At 46.0% G+C, this 25,422-nt stretch overlaps 1 protein-coding gene across 1 annotated transcript in view; it reads left to right on the forward strand.

The window, feature by feature from the left end:
* Positions 1-25,422, forward strand: part of Lmcd1 (LIM and cysteine rich domains 1) — a 69,288-nt gene that overhangs the window by 38,926 nt on the left and 4,940 nt on the right. Inside the window, exons 3-4 of the mRNA XM_008854804.2 lie at positions 5,036-5,291; positions 13,950-14,285. Coding sequence (XP_008853026.1) covers positions 5,036-5,291; positions 13,950-14,285 — 592 coding nt within the window. The remainder of the gene's footprint in view (positions 1-5,035; positions 5,292-13,949; positions 14,286-25,422) is intronic.

A 25,422-nucleotide genomic window follows, 5' to 3' on the forward strand; every position in this document is an offset into this window, starting at 1 on the left:
ACATCATGATGCTTGTCCAGTCCTGTGGAGGCAGAGCCTGGGGCTCGCTGGCCAGTCAGCCTAGCTGTCTTAATGAGTATTAGGCTAGTGAGAGATCCTGTCTTAAAAAAACAGATAGATGGCATCTGTGGAGTGACACACAGGGCTGTCCTTCAACTTCAATATGCATGCACACACATGTACACATACAAGAAGTCAAAAGCATCTGGTCCACAGTACTAGAAAACCAGGACCTGGGATTCCTATCTGTGCAGGAGGACTATCAGGTCCAGCTGGGCTTCTGGAATTTGTCTTTCTTTTTCATTACCAAAGACTTTGAAGCAAGGTTGGGGCTGCCAAATTGCATAATGCCCATCAGTCCTCATGTCAACATCTGTGTGGGTGGTAGCTCTAGAGCTGTGCAGGGCACAGCCTGGGTGACTGTCCCTGCAGCCACAGAGAGGGAGGCCAGCCCTGTGGCATGTGGTAGCAAACAAAGAGCTTCTGTTGTCAGTGTATCTTGGGCTAAGTGGAGATCAAAACTCCTCAGGTAATATCTAAGATGCTGACTTCCACAGTGAGACTGAAGTTGAAAAGCGTCAACTACACATGAAACCATCATCTCAAAAACGAAAAAAACACTACTGATTAATGAGCAAATTTTATATTGAAATGCTGAAATAATCCTATGCATTAAATAGTGCTCTTGATTTTGCAGATATGTACACTGAGGGTGGGGAACTGGGAAACATTTACTAAATGGCAGGGCTTGGGACTATAGAGACTGTTCAGTGGCTAAGATCAATTGCTGCTCTTGCAGAGCATCCAGGTTCAGCTCCTAGCACACAAATGGCAACTCACAATCATCTGTAACTCCAGCTCCAGTGGATCCAATACCTTCTTCTGACCTCCGAGGGCACCAGGCATATACACAGCACCCAGATACACATGTAAGCAGACACTCATACATGTTAAATAAAAATAATTAAACCTTAAAAAAAAAAAAAAAAAAAGCCAGATATAGGGGCACATGCCTTTAATTCCAGTACTCAAGAGGCAAAAGCAGGTGGGATCTCTGTGAGTTTGAGGCCAGTTTACTCTACACAGAGAGTTCCAGACTAGCCAGGGCTACAAAGTGAGACCTATTTCAAACAAACAACAAACAAATAAATAATAAATATATAATAAAACCACAAATAATCACTTTTAATTCCTTGACACATTTTCTTTATTTCCCAGAAAACATCAGTTGATTTTGCTTTTCTAGTTTAAAAAGAAACGTGAGAAGGAAGTGATGGCCCTTGGGAGGCTGGCCAGGAGCCAGGGTGGAGAATCATTCTCTACCACCTTCCAAATTCAGGCATCCCCCTTCCCAGGAATACTGTTCTACATAGGGCAGTCAGTGTCTGGCCCTAGACTGATGACCACTTACCTCTGCCAAGATAAATAAATAAATAAATAAATAAATAGATAGATAGATAAGGCAAGACTTGAACTCGTATACGAATGAACCCAGTCTCATGCTCTTAAGCATTCTGCACTATGACAGGTTGTGAGATTTCGAAGCATCATCCCATTCCTTGACTCCCTTCCTTCATAACCCTTGTCCTCAGAGGAGCCCACATGGTCTTCCACATGGAAGGGACCTTAGAGGTCACAGGTTTCAGGCCTCTGTCTCCTGCAAAAACTTCCTTTTATGGCTGAAAAGTTTCCAGGTATAAATTTTCGTGGGGGATTCCCTCCATTCCTATGTTGTCATTTACATAGATTTTGGCCTTGAGGGAAGTCAACATCTATCATGCCAACACTACCCATGCCAAGTCTTCCTTCTGTCAGGGAACTGAGGAATCTCTTCAACTCTTTGATGGTATCTAGGAGGTCTCTGTAAACTTCTTCGGATGGAAAACAGTTGTTCTCACAGTGCACAATGCTCAGTCCTGAGTTGATGGTTCCCAGTATCTGCACGGGGTCCTTTAATGTAATTGGCCTGGTTTTCTAGCTGTTTCTGGAGATATGACACGTCTCTCCACGCCCCTCATGCTTCCTAGGAACAGAAATCTCCTTGCATTGTTTCATCCTTCTACATTCTTGTCATTCTACCCATGATTTGAACAGCAAGTAAATTTCCCTTTAAGAAGTACAGATTAAAATTGCAGGTCCTACAAAGGAGGTATCATCTTCCTTTGGAACAACTCAAATAGAAGCTTAAATTCAACCCATATTGAAGCAATAACATCACAGGACCTTGGGGAGGAAACACTTGCCAAACACCTCCATGTTCCAGTTTTCATAGTCAGTTACTTCAAAGTCATTACATTAGCTTCATTTCCATTGCTGTGATAAAATGCCCTGACAAAAACAGCCTTAAGGAAGAAAGGATTTTGGGTCACAGTTCTAGAGGGAATATAGCTCATAAGCATGGCAACAGGAGCATGGGGCTAGCCCATCCCAGTGTATCAGCAGTCTGGAAGAAAAAACAAACAAGCAGTAGGGCCAGACTATAAAACCTCAAGGCCCACCCCACTGACCAACAAGGCTGCACCTCCTAATGATTTTCTAACCTCCCCAAATAGCATCACTAGCCAGGGAGCAGGTTTTCAAACACAAGAATCTAGATGCTGCAGGGAACATTCTTATTCAAACCACAACAGATATTCAAATGACTTTAAATGATGGAAGTTCTAGTCAACCTGAGCTGAAAGGAAAACCCTCAACTTACCATCGCAGGACACAATACAATACTTGATTATCCACAAAGGTAGCAGAAATGGCCAATTTAATGTCATTCAGGCTGTGTATGCATCCCCTACAATATGGGTGCCTGAAAAAGAGGGGGGAAAGAGAAAGTGTCTTTATCATCCATCTATCGGGTACAGCAGTGTGCACGGCAATATGAAAAGTGTGAATAAGAGGGGAAATGAGGGGAATACAATCTCAGAGAACAGTCCCAGTGGCTCAGACAGCATCCTGGATTCCATATTAACCAAAACAGTGAAGGGCAGCCCCCCAACCCCAAGTCAGTTCCACATACGGGAGGTATGAGCAGGTTGGAGTGTCATGGGGGACACAGAGCTCTTACAGTCTGGGCTTTCCTGTGTCCCTATGCACTTGGCTTTCCTTTCCACTTCTGCTGTTGTCTCCTGTCAAAGACAAACTGCCAGCACAGTCTCTCACCAGCCATCCCTGCCTGATTCCCAAAAGGGAAGAGCGAGAGAATATGGTGGACTATGAATAAAATGCCTCAACTCCACAGAATAGGCGACTCCTTCCTATGAGACTGTAAAGACAAGACTCCTCGTGTGTGTCCTGGAGCATTCTTTCTGTTCTGTAGAGGGATGAATCCTTGTGATTGTCAATTTTAACCCTTCTCATGTCACAGCCCATTGAGTGTGAACTTGGGACAGGACACAAACTCCTCAGATACCATTCTATGTACCATGCTGCAGGAAGTGCAGCCTGACACTAAAGAAAAATGGTTAGCTTTCCATAGTTTTCCAGACTCCTGACCACAGAGTACTGAGCCCTCATCTGTGTCCCACCTACTCACATCCTAGGGAACTTCTAGAGGCTATCAGAAGCACCCCCAGATCCCATGCAGCCTTTTCCTGCTTCCTGTTACACTTCCCATCTGCCATGCTGATCATAAGCTCCTTGAAAGTTGCAAGCAGGCCTCTTTTTCTTCAAATGAGATGCAGTTTCCAACTCACTGCACTATTGACATTTGGGGCTGATGATGCTTCATTGTTGGGGGCTGCACACACTTTGTTATTACTGGCATCCCAGGCTTCTGTCCATTGCATACGAGGTACCCTCCCCTCCTGGTCTTCTACAGGCATTGCCAGCTGCCCCTTGAGGGTCATGATCTACGTTGAAGGACCACAACTGTAAAACCATCCAATCACACTTCTGCGAGCCCCACCATCAACGATTGTGATGGATGGCAAGGTGTATTAGTGTCCTGGGTATAGAAGCGCAAGCAGGGCTCCCTTAGGCTGACCTGCGGTGACACCATCCAGCCTCCTTTGCCTTGCCCTTCCTCATCCCAGTCCCTGTGGTTGGTCTTAACATCACTCACTTAACAAGCTCTTAAAATGCATGCTGTGCATCTAAGACACTGCACAGCACACTGATGGTGACAGGCCTATGCACACTTTTCCTCTCACACCCTGGAACTCTCTGGAGTTCTAAACCTTAACAGCATGATACAAAACAGCCCAACTCTTTCTTTTTTAAATGTCAGAGATTGAAGCATCAGGGCTTTCAAGTGAACTGAAACTTACCCAGAATATATTTCCTCTGTCCATGCCCCTGACAAAGCCACCTGGGAAATCGATCTTAGCTTAGCTTGGCTTTGCTTAGCTTACTCCCCTCCCTCTGGCTCCTGTCCAAAAATCTGAAGAACATTCGTACTGGATCTCACTTCATCAGGCATGCTAAAGAGTTTCAGGGGACATCCTGAGGCTCACGAATCGTGCAAGGCAATTTCAATAATTGTTTAGAGCAGAAGAGTTAGCATATTTTTCTTTTTTGTAAAGGCCCGAATAGCAATATTTCAGGCTTTACAAGTAAGATGGTCTCTGTGGTAACTATTCAACTGTGCTGTTCTAGCCCCAAAGTAACCAAAGGCAGGCTATGGATGAATAAACATGTCTATGTTTCAATAAAACTTTATTTATAAAAAGTAAGTTGGGGGCTAGGTTCAGGCCACAGTCCACACAGAAGCTAGCTTTAAGAGCATATGCAATAAATGAATTAGCCTTTTGCCATGGCAACCACCAGAAGGAAACTGTGCTGCTCTTTTTACTAACCACCTCAGAACAGAAGCTTCTCAGGATGATATCCACAGTCCACATCTCCCCAAATTAGACAGAAAAATGGATAGGCATGCTGCCCACGAACCACTCCCAGTCCCTGGAGTCTTGTCTGCCTTATGCTAGCCTTTCCAGGTAAATAAAGTGAAACTTTGTACTAGGTTCAGAAGTGTAGATGCTGCAGCAGGAGCTGCTGCCTTTCTTTTCTGGAGGGTGATCTCATTTGTCCCCATCCTGCTCCCCAGGAAAATATGCAAATCTTGCAAGTGCAGTCAGGAGGAACACTGCCTGAGCTCTGACCTAGAGGATGATCGGAAAATCGGGCGCCTGCTGATGGACTCCAAGTACTCCACCCTAACTGCCCGGGTGAAGGGTGGAGATGGCATCCGCATCTACAAGAGGAACCGCATGATCATGACCAACCCTATCGCCACAGGCAAAGACCCCACCTTTGACACTATCACCTATGAGTGGGCCCCCCCAGGAGTCACCCAGAAACTGGTAAGGTGGCTTCTGCCACTTCAGCAATCATTTAATACCCTCATAAATATTAGCTGTGTTGTAGATTCCTAAAATTTGAGGATAAGGTAACCAGAGGTTTAGAAAAATGCAAGTATGGCTGTAGTTCCGACTCTGCTCCTCTGTCGTGTAATGATGAAGCAAAGGTAGTCTGGGCCTTGGTCTTCTTCATCTGTGGAATGGGTAGAGGTATTCATGTAAACTCTCAGGAATCTTTCAGCTCCAATACAGGGCACTCCTTGTGCCCTTTGGGCTCCTTGCCTTTGAGCAGGTGATGTTTTATCACTCACAGTTCTCTGAGTGCCCATCTCTGTGTGTAAGACTGTCATCCTCCCACAGTGGCCTGGGGTGTTCTTTGCACAAGTCTGTGGGAAAACAGAGGCACATTCTTTTCCTCAAACAAGAAGCCTCTTGATCTTCAAAGGAAAAATCAAACTGGACTTTCACAGGCCTGAGAAAGTAGTGTCCAGAGAAAGAAGTGTTGGACAAATATTGAGAACCCAGAGGGTGGTAGATAGGACAGAGACCCAGAAAGAGCAAGGAGGCGAGGGATTCATATAAGGTTATACACTAAGGTTCAACAGAACCAACCTTGTGGGACCAGCAGAAGTCCCAGGGCCCAGGTATCTCCTCAGACCACTAAATTGTAAGTTCCACATTGCAGAATCCAGATCACTCTATGGGGGCTTCTAAATGACTCCTCCAGTGATTTTACCTACACCGTCTTAAGCACTAAGATCCCAGACCATGGCTTTTCACATTTCAACATGGGTGCTCTGGGAAACTCACTAAGATGCACTCAGTGAGGTAAGGGTCCTCCCCAGGATCTGCAGGCAAAGCTGATGCTGCTGGGCCCCAGACCCCATTTGGAATGAAAAAGGGTGAAATGATTTCTACAATATCGTGAGATTTGAAAATAACAATAATAAGGGCTGGAGAGGAAGTTCAGTGGTGGAGTACTTGCCCTGCATTCATAAGGCCTTGGGTTCAGTTCCAAACATTGCAAATAAAATAATAGGGTGGGGTCTGGTGACTTTAGAAATGAGAATTTGGAGTTTCATGAATTCTTTGTGGAAGCAAAGGAGAGCCTTGAAGTCCAGCATGATCCTGTCCATTAAATGAATGAACAAATGAATGAGCGAATTAATGCACAGCACTTAAGTACTTAATACCCTGTAACACCCTACAAGATAGGAATTCCTTTAAAAACAAGAGGCAAGGTATGGGTCTCCCTCAGCAGGTTTTCCAGGCTAAGCAGGGGCTGATGGCTGGTGACAGAGGATGGCAATCAGGGCAATGGCAAAGCCCAGAACATGCCAGGGGGGTCCAGGGTGGGCAGGAGGCAGTCTGCCCTTGGCTCCTAATGTACATGCTATCAAGCTGTGTCCACAAAGTCAGCAGGAACAAAAGCCAGCAGCTCATACAGAGCTGGCCGTGGGCGTCAGGAAGCAGCTGGTGAAAGTCCTGGATACACTGCCGGGTGTAATCAGCGACAGGCATCGGCGGGCAGTCGTGACTGCTGCCCCATAAAACCTTCTGGCTACAAAGCCCCTCTGTCTGCCCTGCAGCCGGCTGGTCTCACTTCTGACATTGGCCAATGCTGACTTTTTGCTCACTCTCCCCACTCCGTTTTCATTACCAAGTAGTCGGGCCTGATTGTATTTTGGAAGCAGGACAGAATCTGGTTGTCTGTCATCCCAACAAGAATAAAGGCCAGAGAAATCCATCAGCCTTTCAAGCTGGTGCCCATCAGCCTGCCTGTGCCTCTGTATCAAGTACTTACTAGGAGCCAGCCACCAAACTAAGTGCTTTCTACCCACAGCCTCATGTGATTTCCCAACATGACAGACATACCACTATACTGCACTCATATACAGAGAGGGAAACTGAGACTGAGAGAGGGTCTGCAAATAGCCAAATGACTACTTGTTGATTTAGTTGGAGCCAGGCCTTGACCTCAGGCCTCCCTACACCCCAAAGCCTAGGTTCCTCGGTCTCCCAGGCCACCAGGATCACAGTTGCCTAAGGAGACAGGCAAGAGAGTTAATTTATTTTAATACAGTCTTCCAAGGATGAAAAGACATTTGAGAGGGTCATCAACTGCTACCCAAGAAAGAGAAGGAAGATGGAGGGAGGCGGCATCTTCAGCACTTGGCACACATGTCCCCTGAACACCCATCCTCTGTGTTGTAGCCACTCTGGCTGAATGTGTCACACTTGTAAGTCACACCCCACTCTATGCTCCCACCCTCAAGATGACCACTGAGAGTCAACAGTGATCTTCCTCCCACTGAGCCTATCAAGCCTGAGCATCCTGCTTAACACAGCACTCAAGTGCTGCTGCCTGGGGTTGACAGCAAGAGAAGAGTCCAGAAGAGAGGCCTTGGGCCTAGTGGTCCTAACTCCAGAGCCCAGGCATACTCTGACTCCGAGAGATGGGGCCCTTCGCCTGCCCCTTCACTCAGCATAGGTATTTCTTTGTTGCTGATGGAGTCTAGAACTCTCTCCATCTGCGATGTCCCAGCCAGCTGCAGAGCGGTATACAACTCAGAAAGATCTTTAGGACAAACAAACCTTAGACAAGTCTTTCCAGCTAAGCTAAGAAAATTCCTCTTGCTAAAGGTTTAGGTAATGCAATCTTAGCCACATTCCTAGAGAGACAGCTGAAAACTCTCCAGCAGAGTCAGAATAGCCCCAGACATCACTGGGACTCAAACCTCTGCTTTTGCCATCTCCTTCCCAAGTCCTTACTAATCCATAGTGAGTGCCTAGACAACTGGGCTCAGCAGGCTCCTGAGACCATCATCAAGGATTGATTAGTAATGTCTGCCACGAGCACAGGTAGAAGAGTAGTGACAGGTATCTCAGACCCGGTGAGACAAGGCCAGATCTCAGAGTACACACTAGTGGCAGGCAAATATGCAGTGTCCTTGATAATGCAAAGACGGAGCCACCACACATTTGGGGCTTTGAGTTACAACAGGAACACTGAGTCCCCAGGAAGGAAACCTCATTCTCCAGGATCCTGATAAGAATTGCCACAGCTACTCAAGGGCAGCACAGAGCTGTGAAAGGACATTGCATGCAAGGACCAAATGAGTGCCACTGCTTCAGGATTCCTGACAGTGTTTATTTATAAAGCTAGGATATGATAGCATAGGCACCAAGGCCAGAGAAACAGACACACCCAAGGGAAGAGGAGATGCTGGTACCAGGTGATAGAGCAAAACAGAACTTGAGACCCAAGTCCTGGGTTCAAAGCTGCCACATACTAGTTGTGTGACTTTGTAGTTTATTTAACCTCTATGTGCCTCAATTTCCTAAAAGATTCATCGGTACTTCCCTCCTAGGCTGCCATGAGAACTACATGGGTCAGTGAATGTAAAGCTCCTCTAAGACTCCCTGGAACATGCAATAGTTCATTTTAGTGTGGCCTATTCCTACCATGCCCTAAACTACTGAACTTGGGGGAATCAGACATCCTCGTAAGAAAACAGTTACTTCTCCAGAAGGGCAGGGGATGCTTCAGCAAATGGAATCAGTGAGATGCTGTGGAGCTTAGTGCCCTCTCTGCCAGGGGAGCAAACCTCTTGTCTCCACCTTTCCAAATTCTTCCCTGGATAATGGGAGTAGGACAGTCCCTCAGCAATACTTAGAAAGGGGTCCTGTGGGTGGCCCTGTACCCTAGGTCTCTGTACTTTGCCTTGGACACTGGCTGTTCAGCTGTCACTTCCCAGACAGCTGTCCTCTCTGATGGTCATAGCCTCTTCCACACTACTTTCCATGGACCCCAGAGGGTCTGATCCTTGGATGTCTGCCTCAGCTGTTCACACAGGAGAACTTGTCTCAGGGTTCATTTCCAGGCCCCTCTATGCTCCTTTAATCTGGGAGTGTGCAGAAGAGTCTTCGTAGCCTCCAAATTATTCCTACACACCCTAAGGACTGAGCCTGGGCTCTTGAGAGTTACCTAGATGACACAGTCAACTACAGTCCAGTCCACCTGTTTTCTCACTGTCCAAGAAAAACCACTGCACCCATAACCTCCTGTATTAGTTACTTTTCTGTTGCTGTGATAAGACACTATGACCAAGGCATCTTATAGAAGGAGGAGTTTATTGGGTTTCTGGCTCTAAGGGGATAAGAGTTTGTCACAGCAAGGGAGGCATGGTAAGAGGCAGCCAGAGCAGAAAGCTGGGGGCTCATATCATCAAGCAGGCACAAGAAGCAGAGAGAGAAACAGGAAATGGAGCAAGGCTATGAACTGTCAAAGCCCGCCCCCAGTGACGTGATTCCTCCAGCAAGGCTGCACCTCCTAAAGCTCCGTAAACAGTGCAACAAGCTGAGGCCATGTTCGAATACTTGAAGTGTATGGGGGACAGTCTTCATTCAAACCCCACACCTCCTAACACGGGACAAGAAAGAAGCTCTTCCCAGATGGTGTGCCAGCCTGTGTGGTATCCTGGGGGATCTATTCATCCCCATGTTCGGTAGAGGATTTTAGCCTCTGTGGTCAAGTGGAACCCCTCCCTCTGGCCCTCTCCAGGCCATCAACTGGAGTGATCCATGAACTTCTTACTCTCTTTCTTGTGAGGAGGGTCAGGCAAAGTTGCCTCAGACTTCTCCCAATAGTCAGAACCCCAGTAATTGTGCAACCTGCCCTGAATTTTGCAGATAAGAAAACTGAGGTGCACAAGGGTTAAGCACTCTGGGAGATGGGTTAGTTGGTAAATCCCTTCCCCCGCAGTTCTTTTCACCACCTTAGCTACCTCCTGTTTCTTGGAAAGCTCTTTGAAAAGCACCTACACATGTGCAGGGGTTGACCAGTTATGCTGTGAACCCTTAGCACCAGCAGAGACTCAGACTGGGGTTCCCAGGATCTAGGACACAGTTGCCAAGAAGGTATCCACAGTCATATGTCACACCAGCTCCAGCAGAAGCCAGGATGATACACTCTCCCCTTTTCCAGAATTCAATCATTAGAAGACCCAGTGAGTATCAGGCTCATGACACTTCTGCTCGACTCCCAGTTTCTTCCCCTATGTTGCTCAGCTTCCATTACTATGACAATTTTCTAGGATAGTAAGCTTGTAAAGAGGAAAGGGCTGTTTTGGCTCCTGGTTCTGGAGGTTTCACTATGGGATCATGTGGTTCCTCTGACACCAAGGCAGGAACATAAGCAAAGTCACTCACCTCATGGCAGTGAAGCAAAAGAGGAAGGGAGCAGGTCTCACTACCCCTTCAAAGGCCTGTCTCCAGTGATCTAAAGACTTCCTACTAGAAGTTTCTACCACATCTTGAAGTTTCTACCACATCACGATAGCACCAAGCAGGGGACCAATTCTTTAACACAACGGTCTTTGGGGGACAATCAACATTTAAACTGTGGCATCTGTGTTGCCTAAAACCAGACATCAGCTGAAACAGTTCACCATGAATTTCCATATGATTTTATATGTTAATTCCCACAATTCGAAATGAGTCCAGCTCTGAGTGGTGTGAAATAGGCCAGTTGGTTCATGGAGGAGGGATGATGGAAACTCTGCTGCCTGGTGATGAGGGATGGGGACAGAGATGAAAAATAGTTACCCAAAATAAGCAACTTGCCTCTCAGTTTCTCATACTGTGGCCTTGACCTTTGTTACCTCCTGACTTTCCCATCCTGAAACCCAATGAGAATATTTCTATCTGTGGAAAAAAGAATCAATAATTATCTGTGAACATATTAATATTCAGACAATTACCAGTCATATTGACACGGAAGTGTTATCGACCTGAGGCCTTGTTGATTCTACTCTTAGAAGGTGCCTATGCATATTCTAAAATTAATAAACCATGAAATACCATATGCCCCTAATGATCTAATTATGCTTTTCTAAGAAAAGGAATTTTAAATTAGATTGACTTTTTCTTTTAATTAGGAGTATTGCTCATGAAGTAAATGAAGTAAAAATGTTCCATTTGGAAGGGAATGAAATCCATGCTGCAAAGCTGACAAATCTAAAATGAACCTCTACTTCACTGTCACCCACTCTTACCAAAGCAAGAGTCTGTGGCTATTCCTTAGGGCAAGTAAAAACTCACTCAGGCCCCTCAGGTGTGACCAACATTCATGACACTTCTTGGAGAATCCTTGAGGTTTGTAAAGCTTGAAGCACTGAGTCCTTCACTCACCTTGCCTCAGTTTCCAGCTAGGTGCTTGAGGGTCCCAGCTGATTTGTCTCATGTATTTGTTTCTTGCTGGTGTTTCAATGAAAAGTAGTTAAATTAGTCACTTTTCTTGGTAACAAAACACCTGACATAACCAACCTAGAGCTTTATGTTGGCTCACAGTCTGAGAGGCTACAGTCCATCATGGCGGCAGGGAAGGCATGATGGTGGGTGTGGCTCATGACTGTGGCAGTGGAAGACTGTGACAGCTGCTTGTTCACATCTCAGTGTTATTTTGTGAGTCTCTTGGACTACCCTGACCAACAACTTGAAGAGGGATTTCTCCTACTTGGCACTGTGTTTTTTGTTATATAGCCTTTAGCTATACACATGCACTCATACATATATTGTATGTCTGTTTTTCATTAGGGCTTTGAACTTATATATTTCCCTCTGTTTAGTACTGACTTTTCTTTGGTGATACAGGCAAACTGTTATTACTTTTCTTGTTGTTGTGACAAACTACCTACCAAAAGAAACTTAAAGGGAAAAAAGGGTGATTCTGGCTCACAGTTTGAGGGTACAGTTCATCATGGTGGGGAAGTCATAGTGGCAGAAGCTCAAAGTAGTTGGCCACCTTTCATTGGCCATCAAGAAGCAAGGTAGGTAAATGCTGGTGCTCCACTAGCTTTCTTTTTTTATTCAGTCTGAGACTTGTGCCACCCACATTCAGGGTGGGTCTTCCTTCCTCTGTTAAACGTTCCTCTATTCAGTCTGAGACTATGAGTCCAAAATTGTGCCACCCACATTCAGGGTGGGTCTTCCTTCCTCTGTTAAACGTTCCTAGAAACCTTCTCATAGAAACACTCAAAGGTGTTTCCCTGTTAATTCTAAACCCAGTCAAGTTGACAATGAATACTAACCATCTCACTTGTCATCACAATCATTTCAAGTCAGATCGCAACACAAGACGACCTACATTCTGACGAAAACTGAAATGAGCAGCTAGAGACTCGTTTCTCTTCCCAATGCTGTACAAAAGTGAAAGCTACAGTAGTCTTGGGGAATAAGCAGTAAAATAATGCAGTGATTAGCATGTACTGCCATGACTAGTTATGAGTGGAAGGCTAACTGACAGGTGCAAGCCAGCTTTTCTTTCTCACATGTCAAAAATGGGTGTCTCAGTGGTAGAACCCTTGCCTAGCATGTGTGAGGCCCCACCTTTAGTCTCCAGGAAGAATCTTTAAATGCTTTTCAACCAAAATATAGCACACGTACAGAGCAGGTATTCCCTGTACTCAGAGCTTGATGAAGTCAGACACAGATACACATCTGTGACTCTAACACCAAGGGTAAGAAACAGAACTATTTCTACTCATGTAAGCTAAGGATATATATTTTTTCCTTTAAATTATTTTTGTTGCCTTATCGGAGACAATGGACAGATGATACTGCTTTAGTGGTTTGCAAAAGAAAAACTAAAATTAAAATATAAAGGCAATGGGGCTAAGGTGATAGTTCCAGCAGTAAAGTGCCTGCCTTTCAAGCACAAGGACCTGAATTCAATCCCTTAAAACCCAAGGGGGAAAAAAGCCAGGCATGGTGCCACATGTTTATAATCCCAACCCTGGAAGGCAGAGACAGGTGAATCCCTGAGACTTACTGGCCAGCCAGCCTAGCCTACTTGGTGAATCTAGGGTCAGTGAGAGACCCTGTCTCAAAATGAAAAGAAAAGGACAGTGAATGATTGTTTTTTCCTGTGATAAAACACTCTGACCAAGAACAATTTAGGGGAGGAAAGTGTTTACTTGCCTTACACGTCCAGGTCACAGCCCATCATGGAGGGAAGTTGGGACAGGAACTTGAAGGAGAAACCATGTAGGAATGCTGCTCACTCAGGCTTGTGCTCAGCTAGCTTCCTTATACAGCCCTGGACCACCTGTCCAGGGAATGGTGGGGAGACCCACCATGGCCTGGGTCCTCCTACATCAATTAACAATCAAGACAGTCCCTCCCAGACATGCCCACAGAGCAACCTGAAAAGATAGTTATTCCATTGAGACTCCCTTTTCAAGCGATTCCAGACTATGTCAAGTTAACAATGCAAACTAGGGCAATGGCACTTGAAAAATAGCAGATGTTATCCTCTGGCCTCTACGTGCATGTACACACATGTGAATACTCATACACATACACAGGATACACAGGAAGGAAGGAAGGAAGGAAGGAAGGAAGGAAGGAAGGATGGAAGGAAGGAAGGAAGGAAGGAAGGAAGGAAGGAAGGGGAGGAGAGAGGGAAGGAGGGAGGGAGAGAAGGAGGGAGGGAGGGAGAGAGGGAGAGAATGTGGGGCATGTATGTATGTTTTGGTCACTAATAACAGTGAAAGATCAGCATTTTGTGTCCTAGGTGGATTTTGTCCTAGCTTATTTGATCATGAACCACCCACAGCCACTTGACATTTCACATCATCTCTGCCTTCCCCTCCTCTCTAGGGCCTGCAGTACATGGAACTCATCCCCAAGGAGAAGCAGCCTGTGACTGGCACTGAGGGTGCCCTCTACCGCCGACGCCAGCTCATGCATCAGCTCCCCATCTATGACCAGGACCCTGCTCGCTGCCGTGGACTAGTGGAGACCGAGCTGAAAGCAATGGAAGAGTTTGTCAAGCAGTACAAGAGCGAGGCCCTTGGGGTGGGTGAGGTGGCCCTCCCAGGGCAGGGAGGCTTGCCCAAGGAAGAGGGCAAAACACAGGAAAAGCCAGAGGGCACAGAGACAGCTGCCCCAACCACCAACGGCAGCCTGGGCGACCCATCCAAGGAAGTGGAATACGTGAGTGTCCCTTGTCTCTGGTCCAGCTGAAGGTGCTAAAGCCAGGGCTACATTGTCAGGCTCTGTCCCGTGACACAGTCCTCTCATGCAAGTGCTTATTCATGTTCCGTGGCAGGCACTGCTTATGGAAAATAAGGCCATTGCCCTCAAAAGGCTCATAGTTTGGGGAAATGCCACCAATGAGCAAATGGTCACAGCTTAGAAAAGGGGCATCTAACCTCCCTTGGGGCAAGTGTGGGAAAAGGTGGTAAAATGCAATCTGGTCTGTGAAGGATAGCTCAGGACCACTTAAGCCATAGCCATTGAGAAGGAGTTGTGTACCCCTTAAAGAGTGAGCTTGCACAAAAAACAGGCCCCAAGTTCAAGAGAACAGGGTACAATTAGAGCATTAATAGAAGCCTCATGTGTGTGATGGCACAGCAAGCTGGGGCAGCCAGAAGGTTAAGTTTCACATTATCCATCCATCCATCTAATATCCAGTGGCTGACATTGTCTGTCAGGTCCCTGGAAGTCAAGCAATCAGAGGTCACTGCCCCCAAATTGGTGGGAGCTGTGGGCTGAGGACTGGATCTAAAGGAAATCGGGGGACTGTGGGTCAGAGGGTGTTGCATGGATCCAGCTGTACCACTGCTAATTTTCTCTAGAAATGGTGTAGAAGTGTACATCTACTGCCATGTTGGGAAAATAAGAAGGAGAAGCCAGTGTTTGAGAGGTTAGAACCTCACAGATGAGTTCGCCTTAACTGCCCAACCAAGGCAAAAATAGTAGTAAATTCTGGAATGAGGGGGGTTGATGGTCACTATGTTTCCAGCCCCCAGGACCTTGTCACCACCCATCAACCAGATAGCCTTATTTGTTCTACTTAACACTTGGAGCTAAAAGTCCCAACAGGGGATCTCTGTGTGTTAGCTTTTCATCACTGTGACCAGATTACCTGACATAAACAACCTGGCCCATGATTTCAGAGGGTTCAGTCAATGGTCATGTGGCCCTATGCTCTTGGACAGAATATCATGATGGAGGGAGCAGGTGGGTGGACCAGATGCTGATATAGAAATAGAGGAAGGGGCCAGAGCAAGGCATGGATCCTTAGAGACAGGTCCCAGTGAGCTACTTCCTCCAGCTCGGCCTCACCTACCACCTTTCACCACCTCCCACATTCATTAGTTCTAAGTCTTCATGATGTACAAGGCTCTAGAAAGTCCCTCATAGATGTCCTACCCCCACCCCAGAAGGGTGCTTTGTTAATTCCCTAGACATTTCTCTATCTAGTCAAGTTGACAACCAAGATTAGCCATCAAAGGCCTCAAGAACACACATGCCTTGCAGGGTACAGGCTGTTAGTCACTGATGAGCCAGATGACACAGGAAGGTGGCTCAAGAGCTTTGCTACCCTGTTGTCCCTAGCTCTGTCTTCTTTCCATGTTCCCTGAGAATTCTAAGATAAAGGAACCAAATTTGTTTTCTCCCTTCTTTTTGGCAGATACATTCTTGAGAAGAATATATGTGTCAAAGATTTTTTTAAAAGAAACTAAATCTAATTACCATAAGTGGTAACAAGTTTCATAAACACATTTCCCCACACCACCCTAATCCCGCCCTCTATCAGCCCTCAAATGGTTGTCTGGGATTTAAGAGTAAGCTCTGGAGAATTCCAACTTGGAAGAGAACCCCTTGATGTCATTGTGACTTCTCCAAATTGTCATTCCCAGTGGAATGATGCTACTCTGAGAATGTATCTTGTCCTTAACTGAGCCCCACATGTTTGTTCAGCATGGAACTGGGGCAAAAGTTGCCTGAGATTCTGGGTCCTTGCCTATAGTTAATTCTAAAGAATACTCGTGACAGTTTGGAAGCATTTAAGTAACAGCGCTGGCTAGCATGTGGCAGAGTCCACTGTCAAAAATGAGTAGGGAATGAGGGGGAAGCTGTTGAGCTAAACTCATTTACTACCCGCAAAAGACACAATTCTTCCTGCCTTAACCACAATTTTAACTCAGCAACTCATTGTGACATTAGTGGGTTCTTATCTGTCACTTCTTGTAAATTCTGAGATCTTGTTCATCCCTGGATCTCAAGTGGGTGTTATTGATGCAGTCAGTGCTCAACAAAAACATGATCCATGAATGAATCAATCTTTGAATTATACTGAACTTTGGGAGGGAAAGAAAATTTGGGTGATAGCATTCCTGTTCCACATTGCTTAAGCACCTGCTCTACACCAAACTGCACTCAGGGTTGCCTGCTAGGTGATTTCATGACAGCCATGAGAGGCGAAGATTCTCGATGTGTCCAGGATCCCATTGTTTCAGAAACAACATCCATACCATGCTAGGTGAAAGCACGGTGTTTGCTGCTTGCGCCAGAGGAAAGCAGACCAGGTTTTCTTATGTAGCTCTCTGTCGGTCTCCTCAAAGCAGGGGAGAGAGTCCCAAGGAAGGTAGCTTAATGACCCAGCAGGCCATAACGCTGTGTCCCCAGCTGTCCTTAGGCAAAAAGGCTGTTCTCTGTTCCTCCAGTAAAGAGTAATGACTTTGGGGAAAAAAATGTTCAGGACATTTGACCCAAGGATCCACATGTGCAGACAACACACCTGATGTCTTTAAACCAAGCAGGGACTTATGGGGGCAGGGAGGAAGAGGAAGATGGAAGGCAGATGGAAGACCATGAAACATTCAGGAACCACACTGGTGGCACCTGGCTGGGTGTCTTCACTTTGGTGGTTATGATGATTGCTGTTGGCAGCCTCAACTTAGTGGATGTGGCTCAGAAACAGGACTGTCTCCAACATGGGAGTATCTGATACAAAGCTTACAACCACCCAGCCACACCATGCTATTGTGCTATCCTAGGCTGTTGGGTCTAACCAATGTCTGTTATTGTGCCAAGTTAACAAAAACTAACCACCACAGTCATTCTCCAAGTCCATACTCTTTCTCATCTCTCAAAGGTTATTCCTAGAAATAGCTCTATCAGGTACCTTAAGAGGGTTACCTGGCCATATAAGTTTTAGAGACATTAGAGTGAATACAGGACATAGTTTCTCCATAGCAGAACTTTTCAGAGCCTTTAATAGACTAGAGTAGTTGTGTTTAAACTAAGATTATTTGGAAGGCTTGTTATCATCCAGGGACCTCATTCACAGAGTTCAGATTTTAATGGGTGTGTGGCAAGGTCTCAGTAGACATAAGAATTTGCATCTCTAACAAGTCCCCCAGTTGATGCAGAAGCTGATGGAGGATCACATGTTGACTGAAAAACTGTTATCATAAGGATCCAGAAGATGATGATATGATGTTTTCCCAATTTATTAGTGTTCCTGGATGGATGGATGGATGGATGGATGGATGGATGGATGGGCTGGAAGATGGATAAGTAGATGGATAGTGGGTAGATGGGTAGATACATGAATAAATAGATATATAATAGATGGATGTGTGGGTGGGAGAAAGGATGGGTTGGTGGATGGATATATAGGTAGGTGGATGAGTAGGTAGGCAGGGGAGAAGATGAGTAGATGCATCTTGGGTGGGTAAGTGGGTGGGTAGATGAATGGATGGATGGATGGATGGATGGACGGATGGATGGATGGATGATCTTAGGGAGCCCTGCCTTAAGAATACTACCTAGTCCTTTCATGGTTCTTGGCATTGTGTGGGAGGAGTTCTAGAAAAACAGGCATAGAGCCTAACATTGCCTTAGATATAACTACTCACACACACACTCTGCCCATTCCTTCCCTTGAAGAAACTGAATCTTGGCCATCTACCTCTCGCTATACCACACCACATGCTGCCATACACCCTAGTGGCTCCAGCCACGGCCCAAAGGCCTGTCACAGTTACATCATACCCTTCTTCTGAGACCTCAGCAGGGCAGTAATTGCAGAGTCAGGCTGCAGAGTCCTCCCCACTACCAAACTATCCATGTGTCATACAGGGTAGAGGAACATCACTGCCAGGGCTTTTTCTAAACTGCCTATAGGGAGCCCTCACCAAGGAGCTGTGATTCCTAAGAACCCTGATACTGGGGGCCAGCCAGGATGCAGGACACACCTCTGCCTGGACCCACTCATGAGGATCTGAGTTCAGTTCATAGACCCAGAATCCAAGCCCAGTTTTCAAAGTCCTGGCAGACCCTCTGACAGGGCAAGTTTACCTAAATTAGTCAACTCACGTCTGTGCATTTAGGCAATGAATCCAAGGGGTGTGGCTGTTGTCTACACCCACCTCAGAGAAGTTCAGAAAACACCACTATCGCCCTGAGAGTGGGAGGGCAGGTAGAAATGCCTTCAGATACCAAACCTGCAGTAAGGCCTCCACATGAGGAAATCCCATGTCACACCCCAACCACAGACACCAATTCACCTGTTGTCACCCCTAAAGAAGAGGCATGCTTTTTTTTAAACTATGAGGCCAGTTACATCTCTTTAAATCTATACAACAATCATGAGCTTTACATCTATGTGGCAATCATGAGAAAGTTTTGGGTTTTCAGGCCCATTTCCCAGATGAAGAGCCTGGGGCACCACCAACATAGCTTGCTGAAGAGTAGTGGGCTGATTCCACCGCAGGTCTTTGTTGTCAGTAGCAGTGTGGTCTGAGAGTTCCTGAGAGGAGCCTTTAGACTGCTTCTGACCTGCCAGGGTGTGTATGTGAGTAAGCCATGGCATCTGACATCCCTCACAGCCCAGCCTGCTGGAGAATGAGGCCCTTTGCTCTGTGGGCCAGGAAGAGAGGAAAGACTCCCTACCCTAATCCAAGCCTCTCCACCACGGTTCTTGTGGGTCTTGGGAGCATCTCAGAGCTCTGGACAGGGGGCTGTAGACTCCAGCAATCTGCACTATATCCCACCAGTCTGCTCAAAGCCCCTCACCCATTCTCAAAGCCTCCTCCCTGCCCAATTTCTCCCTCCTGGAGTACCTATACTGTGCAGGCCACAGCCTGCATGTTCTGACTGTTCACAGTTCTGCCAAGCCATTTCCCTGCATTCAAAGAGCTTGCTGGATATTCACTTGGAAATTAAATATATAGAGTTCCCAGGCATGGTCACTCTGCCCAGGCATTTCCGCTCTTCTACCACCCCACACTGGAAACCAAGAAAGGAGACAGAAAACTAGAACAGAGTATTGAATGTACTCTCAACTCTTTAAGGTTTATCCTTCCTGCCAAAAACCACCACCATTGCCAACATCACCTTGCCTCTTCTCCAGGCCAGGTAATTGTCCCCAAACAGTAAGCAATGGAAGAAAGGAAACTGAGAGAAGTGGGAGGCTCCCCAACAGTCCTGAGGATGCACTCATAGGATCCCAAGTTACCCAGCAGGATGCCAGGAGCAGTCTGGCTCTTCTTTCCCCACCTCCCCACAAACATGCAAGGGGGGCACTGGCAGCCTTGGACCCCACCCTCCACCACAGGACTGCATCTCAGATGGAAACTTACAGCAGCTGGCGGCTCAGGCTGAGGCTAGCCCCAGGAGGGACATATTTGTGGACAAGGGACGTCCAAGTTCTTGTTGGAGCAGATGTTTGGCTTGTGGGCTGCACAGGCAGGCTGGCCGGCTGGCTTTCCAGCTGGACTTGAAGTCACTCCACCCGCTCTGTGAGCCACTTTTTTCTGAGCTGGAGGACATGAAGGCACTAAAAGGCATAGAGACCAATCAAGGACCAGTCAACCAGAGATACCCTTGGTCCTGTCACCTTCTCTGACCCAGGTACCCATGGGTGGGAACTTGGGAGCAGCCAGAAAAATCACCATAGTTACCAGGCTCCTTCAGCATCTGCTTCCTTCTTTCTTATGGAGATATTTTAGTGACATTCAAGGAAATCTTTTTTCCAAAGACAAATCCCTTTATCCCATTTTTGATACTATAAATACTTTCCCATTTGCCATGTGACCTTCACTTCCTTTGAGTGTTCTACATAATATTCCCTTGACTAAAAGAGTAGTTGGCAAACTATTTTCAATAAAAGGAATAAAGTGAATAATTAAAAGTTTGCAGGCCCTAGAGTCTCTGTCACCTCTACTCAACTCAGTCCTGTAGCACTTAGCTACATAGATGATATCCAAACACTTAACTATTGCAGTGTTCCAATAAAACTTTATTGACAAAAACAGGTGGTGGGCCAAGTTAGTCCATGAATAGATGTAGTTTTCTTACTCTTGAGCTAGAAGAAACATAAATAGCTTCATTTTGTTCTACTTACTTGGGTTTTATATGATTTACTTTTATAGGTTCAATGATGATGATGACGATGGTGGTGGTGGTGGTGGTGGTGGTTGGTGCCATTGCCCTAGTTTTTTTTTTTTTTTTTCTGTTGCTGTGATAAAACATTGAACAAAAGCCAACTTGGGGAGGAAAGGGTTTATTTAGCTTACAGGTTGTAGTCCATTGAGGGAAGCAAAGCCAAGAACTCAAGGCAGGACCTGGAGGCAGGAGCTTCAAGCAGAAACTACGGAGGAATGCTGCTCATTACCTTCCTTCCTCTGACTTGTTCAGCTACATTCTTTCTTCATCCTAGGCTCATCTGCCTAGGGATGGCACCACCCACAATAGCCACAGCCCTTCTGACATCAATTAAAAATTAAGAAACTGCTTCACAGACATGGCCTCAGTCCAATCTGATGGAAGCAGGTCTTCAATTGGGTTTCCCTCTTCCCAGGTGTGTCCAGTTGACAGCCAAAATGAACCAAATTTTATCACAGTGATGGCAATGACCATAAGTGATGGTGATGGTGGTGATAATGATGATGATAAAGATGACAATGTTGGGAGAGGCCATTTGTTACTTAAGTTATATCAGGCACCATGCCAGAAATTTTCCATGTCATTTTATCTAATCCTAAAAATTATCCTGCAAGTATGTTCTTTCCCTTTTCATAGATACGGATACTGGGAAATTCTTAGCAAAGTTCAACACTGTTTCTGAACTTTGAGTTCCAGTTCGTCAGTAGCTGGAACATCACCTGAGTAGACTATAACCATAATCCTAATTGAAAGAAAAAAGTATTTCTGGGGTAGAAAATATTTTTTTCTGAATAACATTTTTCCAGGGGTATGTAGATTAGATTAGAATGCAAAATTATTTTCTACTGTGAATCATAGACAAAAGATTTTCAAAAATTAAAAAAAAACATCTAGTCACCTAGCTGTTGAGTGATTAAGGGCTAAACTAGAACCCAGAGATGCCGCACTCCAAGGCCTGTACCACTTCCAAATGTAGGCGCCTCCAACCCTGGAGCATCCGCAAAGCTCCAGACTTCGTGCTTGGCCCCCGAAACAGAGAAGAACACCCTAGAAACTGTTTCCTACTCAGCTGTGGATCATACAGCATGCATTCTGTGAGAAGCAGGTCCTTGAGCCCATAGTAATCAAAGCTAGATCTGAGATCGAATGCAGGCCACCACTCTCTTTCATGAGAGCTTGTGTGTGACATGCCCGTCTCAGCACTGAACAAGCAAGGGAGATCTAGATAAAAAAAAACACCTGATGTTTAACCTCCCTGAGAAAAGCAAAGTTGTCAACATGCTCCAAGAAGACACTAGGAAAGTTAAAGCTAGCAGTAGTGACTGCCATGGGTGAAGAGTTTCCTACAAGCCAAGGTCTTCCACTGCTACTAAGGCTCTGAGAGGTGGCTGGTTCTCCCAGTGCTTCCCAAGGGATGAAGCTGTGGAACTGACCACATCCCAGGGCTGGAACCCTAACCACTGTCTACCCAGCCTGCTCCTTTTGCACCTTCTAGGGCCTTAGGAGGACTGGGGTCGGGGGAGTCAGATCTCAAGATCGCTAAGGTTGCAGAAATGATGCCAGGCCAGAAAAGAGGGAGGAGAAAAAGAAGAAACCCTTGTGGGACGCATGAGGCTGTGAAGAAAAGATGAGAACTAAGCACCATAAGAGGAGATGGGAGATGCTGTTTATAAATAAATGTTGCGTGTTTGTATTGGAACAAGCCCAGCACCTGAATTCAAGGCCTTGTGTTAATATTTACTGAAGTGGAATGGTGAGATTTTCATGAGGCACTCTGGGTTTAGACTGGGTAGGCCTTCGGATAAGAGCCTTCCAGGAGAAAAAAAGTACGACTGGGACACGCTTCTGGCAAGCCTGAGGCAGAGAGCTATGGCGGTTTCTCCACGTCTCTGGGTCTCTCTCTGAAGGCCAGAATGGCTCAGTCCTCAAGAGATGGTTTTGCAGCCACATGACCCAATGTCCTGAACCTGCTGTGGCCTGAGACACCTCATCCTGCTATTTCTATTTCAGAAGGCTGCATGAGTCCACATGTCCCCATTCAATGTAGCTCTCACCTGATGCTGCGGAGCAAGTCATCTGAGGCAGAGTAGCTTATATCAGCAATGTCTATTTTCATCAAAGATCAGCCATTTGGGTGAATCTCCGTGGGGACAGCTTGTCTCTGTTCACTCAGCTTCACATGTGCTTATGGTTGGCCTGGACCTGGAAGACACAGCAGGGCTGGTTGGGCAGGACTTCCTCTGAATTCTCCCTCTACCTCCTCCACATGATCTCCCAGGAAGGGAGAGTGGAGCTCCAATCCCAATCTCAACATGACTTGATCAACTTAGTGTTGTGATTGAACCCCTCTGAGTCTTAGCTCTCTAGCATAGGATGGCAAAGTTTAAAATAACGGGTGATGTTCACCAATCCTTATTGAGGCCTTCAAAAGCCCAGTAAGTCATTCGCTCATTGAACTTGTGCAACAACCCTATGCCATTGCTGTTATCAGTGTCCCTATTTGACAGGTAACAAAACTGAAGCACAAAGAGGTTAAGTTGCCTGAGGTCACAGAGCAAGTCACCTAGGCAACCTGACTCAAGAGCTCCTTTCCACCCACTGCGACTGAGAAGCTATGAGCCTCAGTCTCAACACTGGTGGTAAGAGAGGCCAGAATCAGGACCTAAGTCGGTTGCTCTCAGACCTGCATTGCCAATCTGTTTCTGATGCCTGAGGAGCCACAGGCTGACAGGCCCAAGACAAGCTCAGATCCATCAGTCTTTGGGATGACCAGGAAGATAGCAAAGAATATCACTCAGAGACAGGAAGAAGAAACTGGTCACTGAAACATATTGACAGGGCTCATTATCCAACACATTTTCACAAACTGAGTGATAGCTGTTTGTTGAAAAGAGCTGGTGACAGCAGTAACAGGAGCAAGACTGAAAGAACAGGGGAAGGCACAGTCCTCAGGCAGGGACCTGACAAAACACTGGCCATATGGGCAGAGTGACACCAAGTTCCGTGCAACAAATCTCTTTTCCCTCCACACTTCCCCAGTTTGCCCTGCAGCTCGCATCAGAGCATTGTGTTCCTTGCCTCGAGATCCCACCACGGTTCCCTGTTGCCTCCAGAGTGAAGTTTCCACCCACAACATGGGTTCAGATCCCCCTGTGAGCACCTAGACTGCCATTCTCACCTCATGACCCCCTCTTCCCATCTGTGTGTTACTGAAATGTTTGCCAGTGTTCACAGAGCTCTCTTCCCGTGCTCCTCTCTCCTTCCATCTTAAAAAAAAAACATCTGGGAACTTGGAGTTTGGTACTTGGTAAATTAAAATTACCATCTAGAGAGCAAGTCCCATCTGTGTGGGAGAAAAGGACTGGAAATGTCATTCCATGAAACTCAGAAGCCAGGCAGAAAACTCACCATGCGCCCAAACAGCTCTGGCCAAGTGGTTTACAATGCCCACCTAGGCAAAAGGGGCAGTGTACAGAAATGGAACTGATTTTCACTTAGTTTTTGCTTTTGACCATCTGATGAGTCCCAGGTAGGCAGGGATTCAGTCATGGGGAGAAGAACAGTTTTCAGTTAAGTGAGGGACTCCTGCATCTATTGTCAGGGGCAGAAACAAAACTAAAAACTTAGAATGTCCTAAAGCCCATTATCAGGAAGAATCCAGTTTGGATCTATCCAAATGACCAAGTGCATTCTATGTCCAGACATTCACTCAGCAACTACAGTGCCTGAGGGGTGCTATGCTACACGGACATTCATTTGGTTTCTGTATCCTAATTTCATCATTTTAGTCTTTGTTCCCCCTGCAGTATACAAGCACATGTAGTAGAATGTTAAATATATAAAAGAGAAATAGTGTTTGCACCAGTCATCTCTCTGTTACTGTAACAAATACCTGGGAGAATCAACTTATAAGGAGAGAAGGGTCACTGAGCTCACAGTTTTTGAGGTTTCAGCCTTAGGTGACTTGCTCTTGTCACCTTGGGCCTGTGGTGAGACAGTACATTATGGAAGGAGTGTGTGGAACAAAACTGCTCACCACATGGTGCCTGGAAGGCCAAGGGATAGGGGAAAAGATGAGCATCTCACAACTGCTTCAGGGCTATGCCCTCAATGACACAGTATTCTCACCAGGCCCTGCCCCTTAAAGGTTCCATGTCCCCCCTAATAATGCCACAGCCTGGGAACCAAGCCTTTGACAGGGGTGTTAAAGGGATATTCTGATTCCAAATTATAGCAGACTCTTAAATACTTCCCCGTCTTAACATGGCAAAAAGTAAATCTTTCCATTTTGGCCAGCATATAGTTGGTACTTGGTAAGTTAAAATTACCATCTAAAGAGCAAAGCCAGCAAACACTTCTCAGTGGTGGGTCAGATGGTAAACATTTCAGACATTGTGAACCAATAGCCAAACCTGACTACATCCTGTTAGCATCTTATGCAACAAGAGAGAAAATTTTCTATGATATGTTTCTTTATGAAATTCAAAATATAATAATTAAGCACAGTTCTTTTTTTAAAAAATTCTAGAAAAATGAGAAAAACTGAATTTGGGGGGATAAAAAGTTTGCTAAACTGTAGTGGCCCCAGGTGGTCATTTGTTGGTACCAGCTGTAAAACCAAGCCATGTAGCCCAGAGAACTGTGGCTTTGGAGGAAGCTTGGCCTGGATTCCAACCTGAGCCTTGATGTCTGGCAACTGTGTGTCACTGAGCACGTCACCAGATCTCTCTGAGGTTTGTCTGTGTGTAGGATGGAAAACAACAACTTTCCTAATATGGGAATAACTGTCAAGTATATGTAGGGATGTTTGTAAAGAGTGAAATGTCCCAAGTTCAGTGTAGGGCAGAGACACCCTAAGGACATAGCCAAAACCTCAGCCTGGGGTTTTGAG

This window comes from Nannospalax galili, unplaced genomic scaffold (genome assembly GCF_000622305.1).
Source record: "Nannospalax galili isolate Female #2095 unplaced genomic scaffold, S.galili_v1.0 scaffold406, whole genome shotgun sequence".
In the NCBI taxonomy this organism is placed as follows: domain Eukaryota; kingdom Metazoa; phylum Chordata; class Mammalia; order Rodentia; family Spalacidae; genus Nannospalax; species Nannospalax galili.